We start from the raw sequence: 15417 nt of genomic DNA, 5'->3' as shown, positions 1-15417 counted from the left end.
GGAGAGACACGCTGTCCATTTACAGACAGCCCCAAGCTCAAGAGGCTTTTTTTAACCAGCAAATGTCCGGTCCCCAGGCCTGGGTTAGGTGCACGGGAAGAACATACAGAGCGACGTCTCAGACCTGTGCTGTGATGAACTTTAATTCATCTGCATGTTTGACTTTTGCTTCCCCCCCCTTTGGAGATGACCGGTTTTCTGTGGTTCCTCCCACAAGGTGACCCGTACATGGGGTCAAGTTACACCCTACGGTAGATCACCTAGCAGGAGACGGAGTCCCCTGAACATAGGTGTAGTCTGCGACTCTGCACAAGACATTCCCTCTACCTGGGGCATTCCCTCTCCAGCAGCCTTCCTCTCTCCGTACCACTTACCACCAGTCATTTGCCTAAATCATTATTTTACCTGGTTGCCTCTGTCCCCTCCCCCAGACTATAAACTCATGAAGGCAGGGGCACGTCTTATTCACCACCGAGTCTCCTGTGTTTAGAACAGCACTAGTACAGGGGGCGCCTGGGTGGCTCAGGCAGTGAAGCATCTGCCTTCGGCTCAATTCATGATCCGAGTCTTGGGATGGAGCCCCGTGTTGGGCTCCCTGCTTTAGTGGGGAGCCTGCTTCTCCCTCTGCTTCTCCTCCTGCTCCTGCTCTCTCTCAAATTAATAAATAAAATCTAAACAAACAAAAAAAGAACAGTATCTGTACAGAGAAGGGACACTGTAGATATCCCTTCTGATCCCTTCTAATCTCTGTTGAATACAGGACTGCATTATCCCTTCACTTGTGGCTTCTCCTTCTAGCCTCCGATCTGCCTTCTCCGGGTCCAGGCTGCCCCTCCTATGAGCTCATGCAGCCCTCGCGGTCTGGGCCACAACTCACCACACTGCGCTGGGAGCACTGTGAGCACTGCGAGGGCAGGGGCCGGACACTGGTGAATACTTAAAATGTTTTCCATCTGTCACTTTCCTTCGATCCCCTCCTCTTCTACGTTATTCCTTTGGTTAAAAAAAGCAGTGAGCGTATGTATATCCTTCGACCACACTTGCTGCAAAAAGGATCTGAGATAGCTACAAATATGTATTTATAAATATGCCACACACGTACTACAATATTCAAAGAGAACACTGACAGGAGAAAAAGAGAATTGAGAAATTGGAGAAAGACATATTTAAATCAAGCAAAGACACACGCAAAGCCTCTGGCTTGAAAACTCCCCGCCACCTAGACCACGGTCAGATGCGCTTACGCCCCCCACGCATGCGCACCAGCGGGAGACTCGGCGGGCTTCACCCCTCCCTCGAGGGAGCGTTCTGTGAAAGTGAGGACACATTCCAGAAGAGAACCTGCAGGCTCAGTCATCATCTCCACCCTCCCTGACAGTGGTCACAAAGTACACGAGGACTACAAGTCAGGGTCTCTCGTGGACCAAATGTGCTGCGTCCCTGCGGGCGAAAGAGGGGAGAAACGGTTCCCTCTGTGGGTCCTACACCTCCTCCGCCAGGGCCTCTCTTACGGGTGTGTGAGTGTGTGTGTGTTGGCGGGGGGCCCTGGGGCTGACCCAACGAGTGGTGCGGGGAGGGGAGAGGCCCAGGCACGGGCTCAGCTTGCCCAGGGTTGAATTTGTGCCCTTTCAACCTCAGCAGTGGCATCTCAGACAAGTGACTCTGGACGCTCAGTTTCCTCCCTGGAAAACGGGGGTTAAAAAGAAACGAAAATTCAGTAGTTTTGAGGACTACGTGACACATCAATTGCCCAGCACAGTGCCTGGCCTGGGTAGGTGCTCAGCAAACATGCGTGCCCTCCCCCCACTTCCTGGTTTCTCGAGAAGCCGGCTCTGCCATCACTGCCAGGAATTTGGCCCCGCAGTAACACTCACCCCGCCTTCCTGCGCCTTCCTCCCCCCCGTGAGGAGCGTGCAGGGAGAACTCGGGCTCTGCTGGCACACTGCTTCTCCATCCTCTCCCACAAAACCCGGCTCAGTCCTGTGTCCCCAAAGCCCTGAGCACAGAGCTGGTGGCCCAGCAGTGACTGCCCCCCCCCCGGGGGCCCTGGCCCCGATCAACAAAATTGTCAGGGGAATTCAAAAGCTCCTTCTCCTTATTCCTACTTAACAGCATAGCATTTGGGGTATGCAGTGCTTAAGAATTTTCCTAACTATCAGCTTCTTATTTTAGGTGTCATTTGCTGAGTTTGAAACTCCATAAATAGAAGATCCTATGAAATTTCCTCTTTAAGTTCTAATAGCAGGTCACCAGGTCAACGGAAATAAAAATCAGTCACATACCTGTTTTAGCTAGACTAACTCTCTACCTTGGTTCAAAGTCAGGTGTAGCTCTGACCTGGCTGCTTTCTGAAGGAAGAACCGAGGAGGCCTTGCAACAGGGCTGAATTACAGCTTGTTTACGTTCCTTTCCTTCACTCAACTCAACTCTATCTGTGTTTTCATCAAGTAAATACCCACGATGATCTTTCCAACTTTTTAGCTGTGGAGATGTTTCTAGTTTCCAACTCACTTATTTTTATCGCCTCCATTCATCAGATAAAATGAAGGTTTTGAGGCCAAAGGGGAACCGTGGGGAAGATAAATCCCGAAAACCTTTCAAACAATTCAAAACTCACACTCCCCCCCACCAGACAATGAGAAAGGATATTTGTCGTCCTGGTTTGTCCCCGGACCTTCGGTGGAGGGGGTGGAATCGGGTCCTGGCTGGCCTCTCCACCAGCCCGTGGTGGCGGGTCCCGCGCACGCTATCAGCCTGGTGAAGGGAGGGCTGCAGAGAGAAGGGACAGGAGTCAGCCCGTGACTGTGAAATTGTCACCGTCAAGAACAGCAACAGGTAACAACAGCAGATGAAAAGACTGATTTCAGCTTTCTACAAGTGTTTATGACTAGGCCTCGAGTCAAGGCAAATCAAATCATGTAGCACATGGGGCTGTTTCCATAAGGTTACAGAGCAATTTAGAACAGTCTTCAGTGTGTTAAGGTGAAAGCTGAAAGAATATTAAAATTAAAATTTTAATATTAATGGTAATATTAAAATTTTAATATTAATGGTAATATTAAAATTTTAATATTAATGGTAATATTAAAACCCGAGGCAGGACCACGGGTTCATACATCACACCCCAGACAACTCAGAAATACCCCTGAAATGTACTAATCTAAGCCAGAGAAAAGCTGGATACGAGAACTAGAATGGGACACCAACAGACCGTGGACTATCTGTCCCGCACAGAGTCTCTCTACATTTTTGACTGAATCAACAATGTTTAAAAATTCAGGTTTGAGGCTTCCAGTGAAAAACCTGAACCCTTTGACCACACCAATCCCGCACTCCCACGTAGCAGAAAGGACAGAAATCGAGAGCGGCTGCTCTCTCTAGGTGGGACCCTCATTCTCATGCTTTTAATGCTTACACCAGACCACTGGATTGACGTACTGTGTCAGACATCTGAGTCTGTAGTCCCTGAGTTAAGCAAAGAGAGAAGAATACTACCTTAATACAAGTTGAAAATACGCAACTCATTCCCCAATATAGCACAGGTGAAACAGAAACAGATTCAGGGTAAATCCGTGCTCAATAAATCCAAAGTCCTTTGTTAAGGGAGGCTTGGGGTACATTCATAACATTTTTGAGCCTGGCATCATAAAAGGCAATTTTTTGATTATCAAAGACCAAACACCAGGCGGGCCGATTATATCGCGCGTGTGACATGCGTGTAATGTGTACACACTATTCTGCAAGGGCCGTGTTTGTGAAACAGCTAAAAACAGATTTTCTTTTATGTAAATGGAATTATATATAAATAGTGAGCTTACTCTGAAAGGAATCACACAATGGAATATGGTTTTCTAAGAGAGCTGCTTTTAGCTACGAATGGGTCATTAATTTTTTTTTTGTTAAACATACGGATTTTCTCATGCTGGATTTGGGGATGACTCCTCTTTCCCTTCATGGGCTAATAAAATTTCTAGGCTAATGGAGTCTAACAGTTCTACTCTATTTTTACAACCCAAATCTGTTAACTCTTAAAATAAAGAGATCTTAGTGAGCAACTTTTTCTCACAGAGTGAAACAGCCACCGTGATGGGTAAGCGGGGCGTTGTTCTCGGGGGATCTGCACACCCCTCCAGGGAGTGACAGGCTGAAATCCTTTTGTTAATCAAGAGGAGGCTTGCCCACACTTTTTCAGAGCCTGTTTACACAGCAGACATAAGGGACAGATGACTTGTTCCAGGATGAAAGGGAGGATTCTCTGGTAATGCAGCCGATGTTCACGACGGTGATGTTACATGAACCTGAAGACGCAGCATTTTCACTGAGGGGTCTCAGAGCACAAACACTACCACACTGGGCTCTCAGAGGCCGGCCTACAGAGGTGGGCCGAGAGTCTCCAGAAGCAGTTCCGAAAAAGCAGAAAGTTCTTAGAACGTCTTAGAGACTTCCTACGACACGCATATGCGCTATTTACACTTGTGCCTCTTTTGCATTCGTCCCCATGGGCCCAAATCCTGTAACTGCTACTTGGACTTGGCTGGGGGGTGGGGAGAATGGCCTCTGCCACCATTTAAATTTTCTTCTCTTCCTCACCGTGGCACTACTGCAACTCTCTATCTCCGTGGGAGCTGATCCCTCCAAACGATATTGGGCTATTTAGCCTTTTCGACTCACAGGGACTGGCCTTGCTCATGAAACGAGCTCATGCTGGTGTTCAGTCAGGGAAGCTGGGGACCAAAATGGACTTGGAGCAAGGAAGCCCGTGAAACGCTATGGTGTGATGCTTGCTGAGAGCTAAGACTCTGTTATTTAAAATGTATTTCTGGGTCGCCTGGGTGGCCCCGTGGGTTAAGCCTTCAACTCTTGGTTGCTGTACTCAGTGGGGAGTCGGCTTGGGACTCTTCCTCCCCCCTCCCCGTGCTCTCGCTCGCTTTCTTTCTTTCTCTCTCAAATAAAATAAGTAAAATCTTTAAAAAAATGTATTTCTTAGGTCAACTTTAATACAAAAAAGAAACAGAGCCCGGACATGCTGAAGGCCAAGTACGTCATGCTTTCTGTTCCTTTTCAAGTTTTATTCAGCTTCTACGAGGCTCAGACCCACAGAGCACATCTATTTTTGTGGTCTGTAGTCTGTACTCAACAGTATTTTGTAAACAGTTTTCCATATACTCGGTAACCCTTACAGTTCCTAATTCAGCAGGTGCACAGTGCTCTACTTCCAACGTTCCTAAGGCCCTCCATGTTGCAGTTCAAAGACCACGTGGAGTCAAACCATTTCAGCCCAGAGCCTTTCCTTACTGGCAAGTCACTTCACCTTATCTGTAAAGTGGAAATGATGCTGCCGATAACTTCCCACGGGCTTGTGGAGAAAACGAAATTAGATCATGCACTTGAAAGCTGCCTTATCCCAGGGATCCTGGGCATTACCAGCTGAAGCGTCCCCTCCCCCAGCCCAATTCACACCGCCCAGTGTGGCTGTCTGTGGACCCAGAACCTTCAGGAAGGTAATGAAGGTGAAATGAGGTAATGAGGCTCTCATCTAACAGCTCTGCTGTCCTTATGAGCAGAGGAAGAGGCAACGGGAGCACATATGCACGTATGCACAGGAAAGGCCGTGTGAGGACAGGAAGAGAGGCCTCACCAGAAACCACCTCTGCTGACACCTTGATCTTGGACGTCCAGCATCCAGAGCGGTGAGAAAATAAATGTCTGTTGTTTAGGCCACCCAGCCTGTGGTATTGTCAGGGAAGCCCAAGGCGACTAAGACCACTGGGCATGAGCAGACGACACATGCTCGGGGCAGGGGGTGGACGTGGGGAAGCAACTTGTCAAAGGTGAAGCCATCCTCAGAGTCCCTTTCGGGATGGCAAGAGCAGCACCACGGTTAGGGGCTCACCCAGTATTCTGAGCCTCCCCAAGGATCCCCGAGGGGCCCAGATCTTCGTTAGGTACCCATGCCAGGTCACCTCTGAGAGATGCCACCTGAGGATGAAGAGAATGTCGGCAGGGCCCTGTGACTGGCTTTGGCCGAGGGCTCATGAGCAGACGTGATACACATCTGTCCAAACAGAAACTCTCATACTTTTTTCCTCCTGCCGTGAGAATTTCATGACCCAGCTAGGGATACTCTCTCAGCCTCGGCGCTGCAGAAGGAGAAGAAGCATGGAGGAGAGCCACAGCAGGTGCTATCACCGGCAGCAAATAGGAGTCCAAAAAAAAAAAAAAAAAAAAAAGAAAAGAAAAAAAGAAAAAAGAAAGAAAAAGAAAAAGAAGAAGTTTGCTCAAAGTCCCAGAGTTTCAGGAATGGCTGGTCCACAGCGGAGCCGACTACTGTGGTAGTGACAGCTGAGAGAGTCTGCAGTGAGACAGAGAGTCCTGTTTTTGTTGAAGAGCCCCAAGAGGGGTGCAAAGGCCAAAGGGCCTGCAGATTGGCTCCTGCATGTTTTGAGGATGGCCTCAGGCTCAAACTCTGGCCAGTGCCATCCTGTTTCGGAACACGGGAGCCAGACACCAAAGGAAGAAGAGAAGGCTTCCGTGCCTCCATCTACAAGAGTTCCTCTCCCTTGAGGTCGGGGTGGCACAGCTGGACCGCCCGCAGGGAGACCACGCACATGCTTAGGGCAGCAGCAGGGCAAGGGCGACACAGAGGAGGAAGGACCGATTTGAGAGCACGCCCGATGACGTTCCAAGAGCCACTGTGGGAAAAATCAGAATTGAGCTGGATTTCGTTTCCTTTCTGTTTGTCCTGGGATGGTGCACTGGTTTTTACTCTGAAATACAGGTGCAGACGGGAGGTCCAACAATCTCTGCGGGGCCCGTGCGAGCACAAGTCTTCACTCGGCTCCCCGGGCGCGAGGGAGCAGATGGGAACGGCGGCCGGGGAGGGGCCCGTGTCAGCGGCCTGACGACGGGGCGTGACACCGGGACGCTCACCCGGGACCCTCACTGCCAAACTCAGCTTCGCATTGTGATCTAAGCGCCAGGGGCCGAGTGTGGGAAGAAAGGACGGCATGGTCACCCGAGACAGGGGAAAGTGCCCAAATCTGAGAGAAGGCAGATGGAGGATGGCGCACAGCCCACGGACCTCGACAGTGAGGGGCAACGAGCGGGGCTCGGGGTGGGGGGCAGGGGTCAGAGTGACTCCTGAGTTGGCAAGTAGACAGCCACAGCCAGTTCTTAACTAGTCTCTGTGGGTAGCTTTGGGCGGAAAGAGGCAGGTCTCGAACGGTTCAAGGTGCTGCTGAGAACTGGCTGTCCAAGTGCACACAGCCCTGGTCTCGGGCTCCCGACTGTTTCTGAAGGTGTCTCCGTGGGGATGGCGACTGGTTTCGGTGCGCAGGGATCAGGACGGCTGCTGGGGGAGGCGGAGGCATGAAGGGGCCAGTACTGATGGAGAATGCTTTCTGGGATGAAACAGGACGTAGGAACCTTCCAGGGGAGCAGAGTTGTGCATTTCTGGGGAGAAGTCCAGAGCCGATGGCAGAGAGGACCGAGTGCTCCAAGCAGCCCCCCAGGGGACCCAGATCTCACTTAAGCATCTTCGCGTGTGTGGGCGCCCATCTGCTGCCCTCCTCACATCCCCACGGAGAGCAGCGGCCCGGCATGAATGTTTGAAAAGCTGCGCTGACTTTCCTTACCTTTCCTAGAGGGAAAGTACTTCCTTGGATTAGCACTGCTGATGTAGCGACGTGACCTGTATTCGAGTTAACTTCCAGCAGATGTATCACATTGTTGGCATATCAGGTTGTGGTTTATTAGAAACCCCAGATCCTTCCATGTGACTATTAAGCCATAAGCAGATTCCTACTAAGCCCTTGTTACGAAATGAGCTCAAGTTTGAGAGTGGGAGAGCTGTTTATTGTCATCTCCAGGGGAAGAGCATTATTAAAAGTAGCCTACAGTATATTCTACATATGCATGTCCTGTTTATGCTATAGCATGATTTTTCTTTTTTTTAAGATTTTATTTACTTGAGAGGCGCCTGGGTGGCTCAGTGGGTTAAGCCTTTGCCTTCAGCTCAGGTGAGGTCCTGGGATCAAGTCCGGCATCGGGCTCCCTGCTCAGGGAGCCTGCTTCCCTCTCTCTGCCTGCCTCTCTGCCTACTTGTGATCTCTCTCTGTCAAATATATAAAATCTTTAAAAAATAATAAAGATTTTATTTACTTGAGCGAGAGCATGAGTGGGATAAGGGGCAGAGGGAGAAGCATACTCCCTGCTCAGCAGGGAGCCCACTGTGGGGCTTGATCCTAGGACTCAGGGAATCAAGACCTGAGCTGAAGGCAGACGCTTAAATGACTAAGCCTCCCAGGTGCCTGGCTACAGTATATTCTTTTTTTTTAAATTTTTAAAAAGATTTTATTTATTTATTTGACAGACAGAGATCACAAGTAGGCAGAGAAGCAGACAGAGAGAGAGGAGGAAGTAGGCTCCCTGCTGAGCAGAGAGCCCAATGAGGGACTCGATCCCAGGACCCTGGGATCATGACCTGAGCCGAAGGCAGAGGCTTAACCCACTAAGCCACCCAGGCACCCCTACAGTATATTCTTTACCCGTGAAGGACCGAGTAGCACTTTTTTCTTGCCACAAAGATCAATTCTAGCTTATGATGGCATTTCTATACAATGTTATTAAAAGAGGGAGAACTGGGGTACCTGGGTAGCTCAGTCGGCTTTGGCTCAGGTCATGGCTCTGGAGTCTCGGTATTAAGCCTGGCATCGGGCTCCCTGCTCAGTGGGGAGTCTGCTTCTCCCTCTTCCTGCTGCTCTCCCCTGCTTGTGCTCGCTCTCTCTCTCAAGTAAATAAAATCTTTTTTTAAAAAGGGGAAAAAAAGACCCCCAACGGGAGCACTCAGAAGGGAGCCCTTCAGGTCCCCATCACATCTTACCTGAACCTAATAAACAACCACCCCGTTTTCGTGGGGATGAGCAAGAGGAGGGAAGAGGGGCTGCTGGACCACTAGGGTGAGCTTCACAAGTGACGACAAAGGGACTACTGCCCACACCGGCCCCCCAAGCTCCATGCTTTCTGCCAGATGAGAAACTGGGATCCAGAATGGGGAGGGATGTTTCTCAGGATGACCCAGCCAGTAGCAACAGAAAACTTGAACCGTGGACCCTGAGCCTCATGCAGTGTTGGCCTCATCTCGCCGGTTTTGCCTCCTTATCTAAGGAGCCTACATAAAATCAGATACTTTTGAGATTGTGAGTGATTTTTGCTGGCACACCATAGACAGAAAGTAAAAGTGAGAAATTTTCCTGAAGAAATTACGTTCTCGTAAATCTACTACAGAGCTCAGGTTTGAGGGAAAGACACCAGCCCCGCTGGGATCTCGGACTGTCCTGCGGTGGACCCCAGGGCCATCTGCAGCAGGTGTCGAACCTCGTATTTTATTAAAGGTGAGCTGACAAGTCCCAAGGCCATTTACTGACCACCCCACGCTTCCTCCCAGAGAATTAAGGTGCTTCCTCAATCATTCTAAATTGCTCTGTGTGCTGGAGCTCGCATCTGTGCCCCCCTCCCCATCAGGGCGGGCTGGGACAGCTGACGAGCTGGAAGTTTAACTGGAGAGGGCGAGCTCACACGTGGCCTGGAGGCCACACTCACACTCACTCTTGCGCTCCACAGCACCTCCGGCCTGCCCGTGACGGCGTTCTGCTTTAGTTCCCTGCTTCAGCTCTTGGGAGGTTATGAAAGACGGGCCACAGGGACTGAATGGACTGCTCTCGGGGAAGAGTGTGGGAAGTAAGGCAGGTTCCTTGAGCTTCAACGCAGACTCTAGTTAATGGAAGCTGCTACCGGCCCCCTCTTTGTCAAAGGGCAAGTCTAACAAAGGGACAACTGTGCCCCTCTTGGGAACCCAGCCGGGGATCATTCCGGCCACAGCCTGTATCTCCTTTGGTTCTCATGATGCGTGCGGAGAGGGAGTCATGAGGACCTGCCCACAACAGAAAAGAGCTATTAACTCACTGCCTTGGGGTTACACGGGCCATTTTCATTCTACCTTATAAACTGTGCAGAAGAAAAAGGATTTCATAGCTGGATTAGAGACTCTGTCATACCACCATCAAAAGAAAAAGATCTTAAAAAACCCCATAACTCCTTTACAATTCTCCAGGGTCAGACCAGCCCTTGGCCTGCTCTTCCTCCCTCCCTGCGCGCCGCAGGCTCTTCCTTTGCCGACTGTGGGTCAGGACCGGGCCGGGGCTGGCGCTCACACACCTGCCCGAGGGCAAGGTCTTGGCTCCACCAGACTGTAAAGCTCCTAACTCCTGGGAACCAGGGGAGGCTTCTCTCTCAGCCCCGTGCCAGTGGGCACTGTCTGCGGGCCAGGCTTACTCCAGCCTGGCAGGGGAATTTGGCCCTCAAAGCCCCTGAATCACCACAGGGACGTTTTGGTTTTCGTTTGTGGATTTTTTAACCTGGAGAGACTCTGCCCTTTTGACCAAATGAATTTGGGATGCGATCTCCAAAGGACCAAATGAGCCCTACCATGAAGGTGCAAAGAAGTTATGAAGAACAGAGCAGGCCTGGGGGTTGGGGGCGAGGCAAGGGGTTGCTGGCCCCCCACTTTCCGCTGGACACCTGTCCTGTTACCACATCTGGGGCCCTTATGTTCCCCCTTCCTCCTCCTTATTGTAAACGAAAACTAAAAGGGAAGTAAAGTTAATGAGATAAACTAAGATAAAAGATTACTCTGAAAAATGAAAGAGATAAAAATTTGTTTTTTATGGCAGCAAAAGTCCAAACACACACACACACACACACACACACACACACAAAGAAAGCAATCAAAATGACCTCAGAGGGCCAGGAGAAATAATCTGTCAAAACAAGAAATAACAGCAAAGTGGGGCGCCTGGGTGGCTCAGTCAGTGAAGCCTCTGCCTTCGGCTCAGGTCATGATCCCAGGGTCCTGGGATCGAGCCCCACATCGGGCTCGCTGCTCAGCAGGAAGCCTGCTTCTCCCTCTCCCTCTGCCTGCCACTCCCCCTGCTCGTGTTCACACTCTCTACCAAATAAATAAACAAAATCTTAGAGAGAGAGAGAGGAAGAAAGAACGAACAGCAAAGCATAAAACACGCCCAGAGTGCGGGGCCCAGGGTTCACCCTGGAGGCTCCCGTTCAGGAAGAGGCAGACGGGTCAGCATCTTGGGCCGGGCTGCACCATTTCTTATCTGGAGAGGTGGGGATGGCACCCTCGGGTGCAGTGGGCTAGAAGCAGTGAGACCCATCGTCCTGCACCCAGCACCTTCCCTCTCAGCACAGCACGTTCTCATACATGTTTGCCCTAATATTACGTCTCCAAATAACCAGGCTCCAAAGCAGAGTGTGCGCCTCTCAGGGGGGCGTACAAGAGTGTATGGGGTGTAGAGAAGACACTAGAAGCTCTGTTTCCACTCAGTTTTTTCTCTTCTTTTTCCAAGATTCTATTTATTTATCTGACAGAGAACGCGCGAGCACAAGCAGGGGGGAGGGGCACAGGCAGAAGCAGGCGCCCCACTGAGCAGGGAGCTGGACGCAGGGTTCAATCCCAGGACCCCGGGATCATGACCTGAGCCAAAGGCAGCTGCTTAACAGGCTGAGCCACCCAGGCGCCCCTCCACTCAGCTTTCTACTTCTTGCGCACACGATGTAACAGCAGAGTGTAAATGTATGTAATTTATAAACAGAGGTATGCTGAGTGGGGATACAAAACTCTATTTTGCTGCTAGGGTGCATTATCAGAAAGTTTAAGTGACCAAATGTTGGTAATTATTGAAACTGGTGACACCCATATGCGAGTTTGTTATTCTCTTCCTTCTTCTTTTGTGGACGGCTACCATTTTCCATAATAAAATGATGACTCTCCCTTTCAGCACCTCTGGGACGAGCGTGAGCACGGCAAGGCTAGTGCAGACCCCCAGCCTCTGCAGGCCTCGTACTATCTTTCCAGGAAATGACCCACGAAGGGAGAAGTCTGAGGCTGCCCATTCCCACCCCGTCCTCCCGCCTGGTGTGGTGTGTTTGGCGGAGAGGGAGGCCTTCTGCTGAGCGCAGTCTGACCTTGAACTCTGCTGCTATGATCGTGACCCGAGAGATTAGTTCTGGGTAAACTGGGTCTGCCCGGTTATTTCCTCCAGAAGAAGCTGATTTGCCTCTTACAATGACGACAGTGATGTGAAGGAGTGTGGAAGCAAAGAACTGGGGTTTGTGAGCCACAGCCAGAACCGTAAGAGGGCAAAGGAGGCCGGCCCGGAGGCAGGCTATACAGGACAGCAGGTGGCTGGCAGACTGAGGCCACAGGTGGCCTCGGAGGCCACAAGGGTCAGGTGGGTTGTTCAGATCAGGCAGAAAAGGGGCTCCGTGCCTGAGCCCAGCTGCATCCCAGCACCACTTTCTTCCTGCAGTAGCTACGGGAGGTGAGAAACGCCCCCCACCGCTGCCGACCACCCTTCTCCTCCCTCTGGCTGCACTCCCAATCACACCGCCTACACCACTGTGACGGGACTTGGTAAGAAACGTCACCGAGTCCAGAAGAAATCTGTAATTTGGAATTAAAAAAAAAAAAAAAGCAAGGGGGTTAAAGAAAACAAAACTGACAAAATGTTGAAAATTACTGGGGGATGGCAGGTGGGGAAAGTGGGTGAAGGTGGTCCAAAGGTACAAACTTCCAGGTTAAGGTAAATAAACTCTGGGAAGGTCATGGACACCATGGTGGCAGTTAACTATACTGTACATCGGAAAGTTGCTGAAGAGTAGATATAAAAGTTCTCATCATACAAAAAAATAGAGCTGTGAAGTGACAGATGTTAACTAACCTTACTGTGATGACCATTTCACAACATATACATACAGCAAATCATTATGTTGTACACCTTGAGCTAAAGTAATTTATATGTCAACTGTATCTCAATAAAACTGGAAAAAATATTGAAATTGGTGATGAGTATGGGGGGGAGCGTTCATTATTCTATTCCTTACTTTTGGGTACATTTTACATTTCCAAATGTAAAGCTTAATTTTTTAAAAAGATTTATTTATTCATGTGTAAGAGAGAGAGAGCGGGTGTGAGCATGAGCAGCATGTGGGGGGTGGGCAAAGGGAGAGGGAGAATCTCCAGCAGACCCCCACTGAGCACAGAGTGAGGGGCAGGGCCTCGATCTCACAAATCCCGAGATCATGACGTGAGCTGAAATCATGAGTTAGACATTTAGGACGCCTGGGTGGCCCAGTTGGTTAAGCCACTGCCTCTGGCTCAGGTCATGATCCCAGAGTCCTGGGATCGAGTACTGCATTGGGCTCCCAGCTCTGCGGGGAGTCTGCTTCTCCCTCTGACCTTCTCTCTCATGCTCTCTCTCTCTCTCAAATAAATAAAATCTTAAAAAAAAAAAAAAGAGTTGGATATTTAACTGACTGAGCCACCCAGGTGCCCCCAAAAGTTAACTTTTTAAAAATTAAAATTGTGGCACTGTAATAAATGAAGGGTGCCTTTTTAAGCTTTACCCCAATAACTTCCAAAGACACGTGAAAGGGGAGGTTTTCTACCACAGAGCCAGCAGAAATTATGACTAAAATACTTTTTTTTACATGACTTTAAAAGACAAAATCAGGGGCGCCTGGGTGGCTCAGTGGGTTAAAGCCTCTGCCTTCGGCTCAGGTCATGATCCCAGGGTCCTGGGATCGAGCCCCACATCAGAGAGCCTGCTTCCTCCTCTCTCTGCCTGCCTCTCTGCCTACTTGTGATCTCTCTGTCAAATAAATAAATTAAATCTTTAAAAGACAAAATCAGGGTATCATTTCTCAAAGGAGCTAGAAAAGTATCATGAGAAAATGTTTTTGGGGGGAATAAAATAATCTGGTCTATTTAGTTAGCTACAATAGCACATGGCAATTCTAAATAAAGCACATTGAGTTAAAAAAAAAAAATACATCCTGTTTTCGTTTTCAAAGAGCCTAGGGTACTTTTCCTCATGTGGGTACCTGCTCAGGGAGGCACTGGCAGTCACGAGAGTGCGGAAGGCCCACGCAGGTCGGCCGTGGGCGCCACACCATCTGCACCCAGGGCCCTGCAGCCCCCCAGTAGCCGCGGGAGCCAGACCACCACTTTCCCAGGCCGGCCGCTCCTCCCTCGTCCAGCCGTGCATCTGGCATGTTCTCCCTCACATGGGGCTGGGACACGTCCCTGGGGGGATCTCTGGAGGGACTCTGCCCGGATGAGAGTTTCTAAAAATTCATCCTCATAAGAGGGTTCTTCTGCAGAAGGAAGCGAGCTGCCTCGCTGGAAGGCTGTGCTGGTGGCACCAAGTTCCTCACTGAATTTGAGTTAAAACTGCGAGTCTGGTTGCTCGTTTGGAGACTCTGAGTTCACTTAGCTGGGCATTCCTCTTGTCAACCAAATAGAAAAACGGGCAGAACTCCCAAAAGGAAGCCTTTTTCTTTTCTTATCCGCAAGGGCCCACCTCTGCCTACAGACCGGGGAGGGGAAAACTGACAGGAGCGGCTCGCCCTGTGTTGGACGCGCTACTGAGCTCCACGCCTGGGGCAGCACCGGATGCGTGTCGGTTCCCAGCGGTCCGGCCGGGTCTGTCCCTTACAAGGGAGGTGGGCCCTTCTCCAGCTCTGGCCTGCGACCGGAGGGATGAGCCAGGTTGGCCCTGCCTAGGGAGGCTCAGGTGGCCTCACTTCTGAGAAAAGGGGGAGGAAGCGGGGGCCGGCGGTTGTCCTATTCTGAGCCCAGGGCCCAGCTCCATGGAGCCTGGGGAGCTACTGAGTGGCCAGGAATGAAGGTCATAAAGCTTATGATTTGATCCTGTGTTGGGTCCCCACCAGTGTACCCCAAAAAAGAAAACGGTCACAACCAGCTTCCTCAGCTGTAGGAAGAGTGAGAGCTCAGCTGGCTCAGATTAGGTACTAACACAGCCCTAACATCAATTACTCCTCCGTACCTGGTACCCTAAAGAGTGGAAAACTAGCACTGGTGAACTTGGTTACGTCTGTGGGATTTCAAAACTTTGCAGTGATGTTCCACGGTGGGGTAGTGATCAGTGTAGACTATAAAACTAGAGATTAAAATATGTTTAACCTGTGCAATAATTCAGATATTTGGTCTGAAACCACAATGAAACACTCCTGAGTAATGCTAAAGGTTTTTTCTTTCATTTTCAGTGTATTTTACTTGTCTGTTCTTTGGAAAATTTCTGAGATCTTTTGAAAACTTTTGGAGTTCCAGGCAATAATTTTTTCCATTTCTACACTTACCTTTTTATTGAATAAATTTGATACCTAACACTGTGTAAATTTAAATTATATAGCATGTTACTTTAATACATTTTATATATTGTAATATGATTGCTGATACAGTGCTACTTGTCACATCAATAAAATTACAATATATTCATCATGCTGCCCCTCACATCTCTATGGCTTATTTACTACTTGTAA

The 15417-nt window shown here is 49.8% G+C and overlaps 1 protein-coding gene across 3 annotated transcripts in view; it reads right to left on the bottom strand.

Moving 5' to 3' along the window:
- CRTC3 (CREB regulated transcription coactivator 3) overlaps positions 1–15417 on the bottom strand; it is a 96354-nt gene that overhangs the window by 36226 nt on the left and 44711 nt on the right. For all 3 annotated transcript variants that reach the window (XM_080809288.1, XM_080809290.1, XM_080809289.1), the window contains exon 3: positions 2650–2769. In XM_080809288.1, the coding sequence (XP_080665414.1) occupies positions 2650–2769 (120 nt within the window). The remainder of the gene's footprint in view (positions 1–2649; positions 2770–15417) is intronic.

Source organism: Martes martes (genome assembly GCF_963455335.1).
Source record: "Martes martes genome assembly, chromosome: 7".
In the NCBI taxonomy this organism is placed as follows: Eukaryota; Metazoa; Chordata; class Mammalia; order Carnivora; family Mustelidae; genus Martes; species Martes martes.
This window is presented reverse-complemented; position numbering and strand designations above follow the sequence as displayed.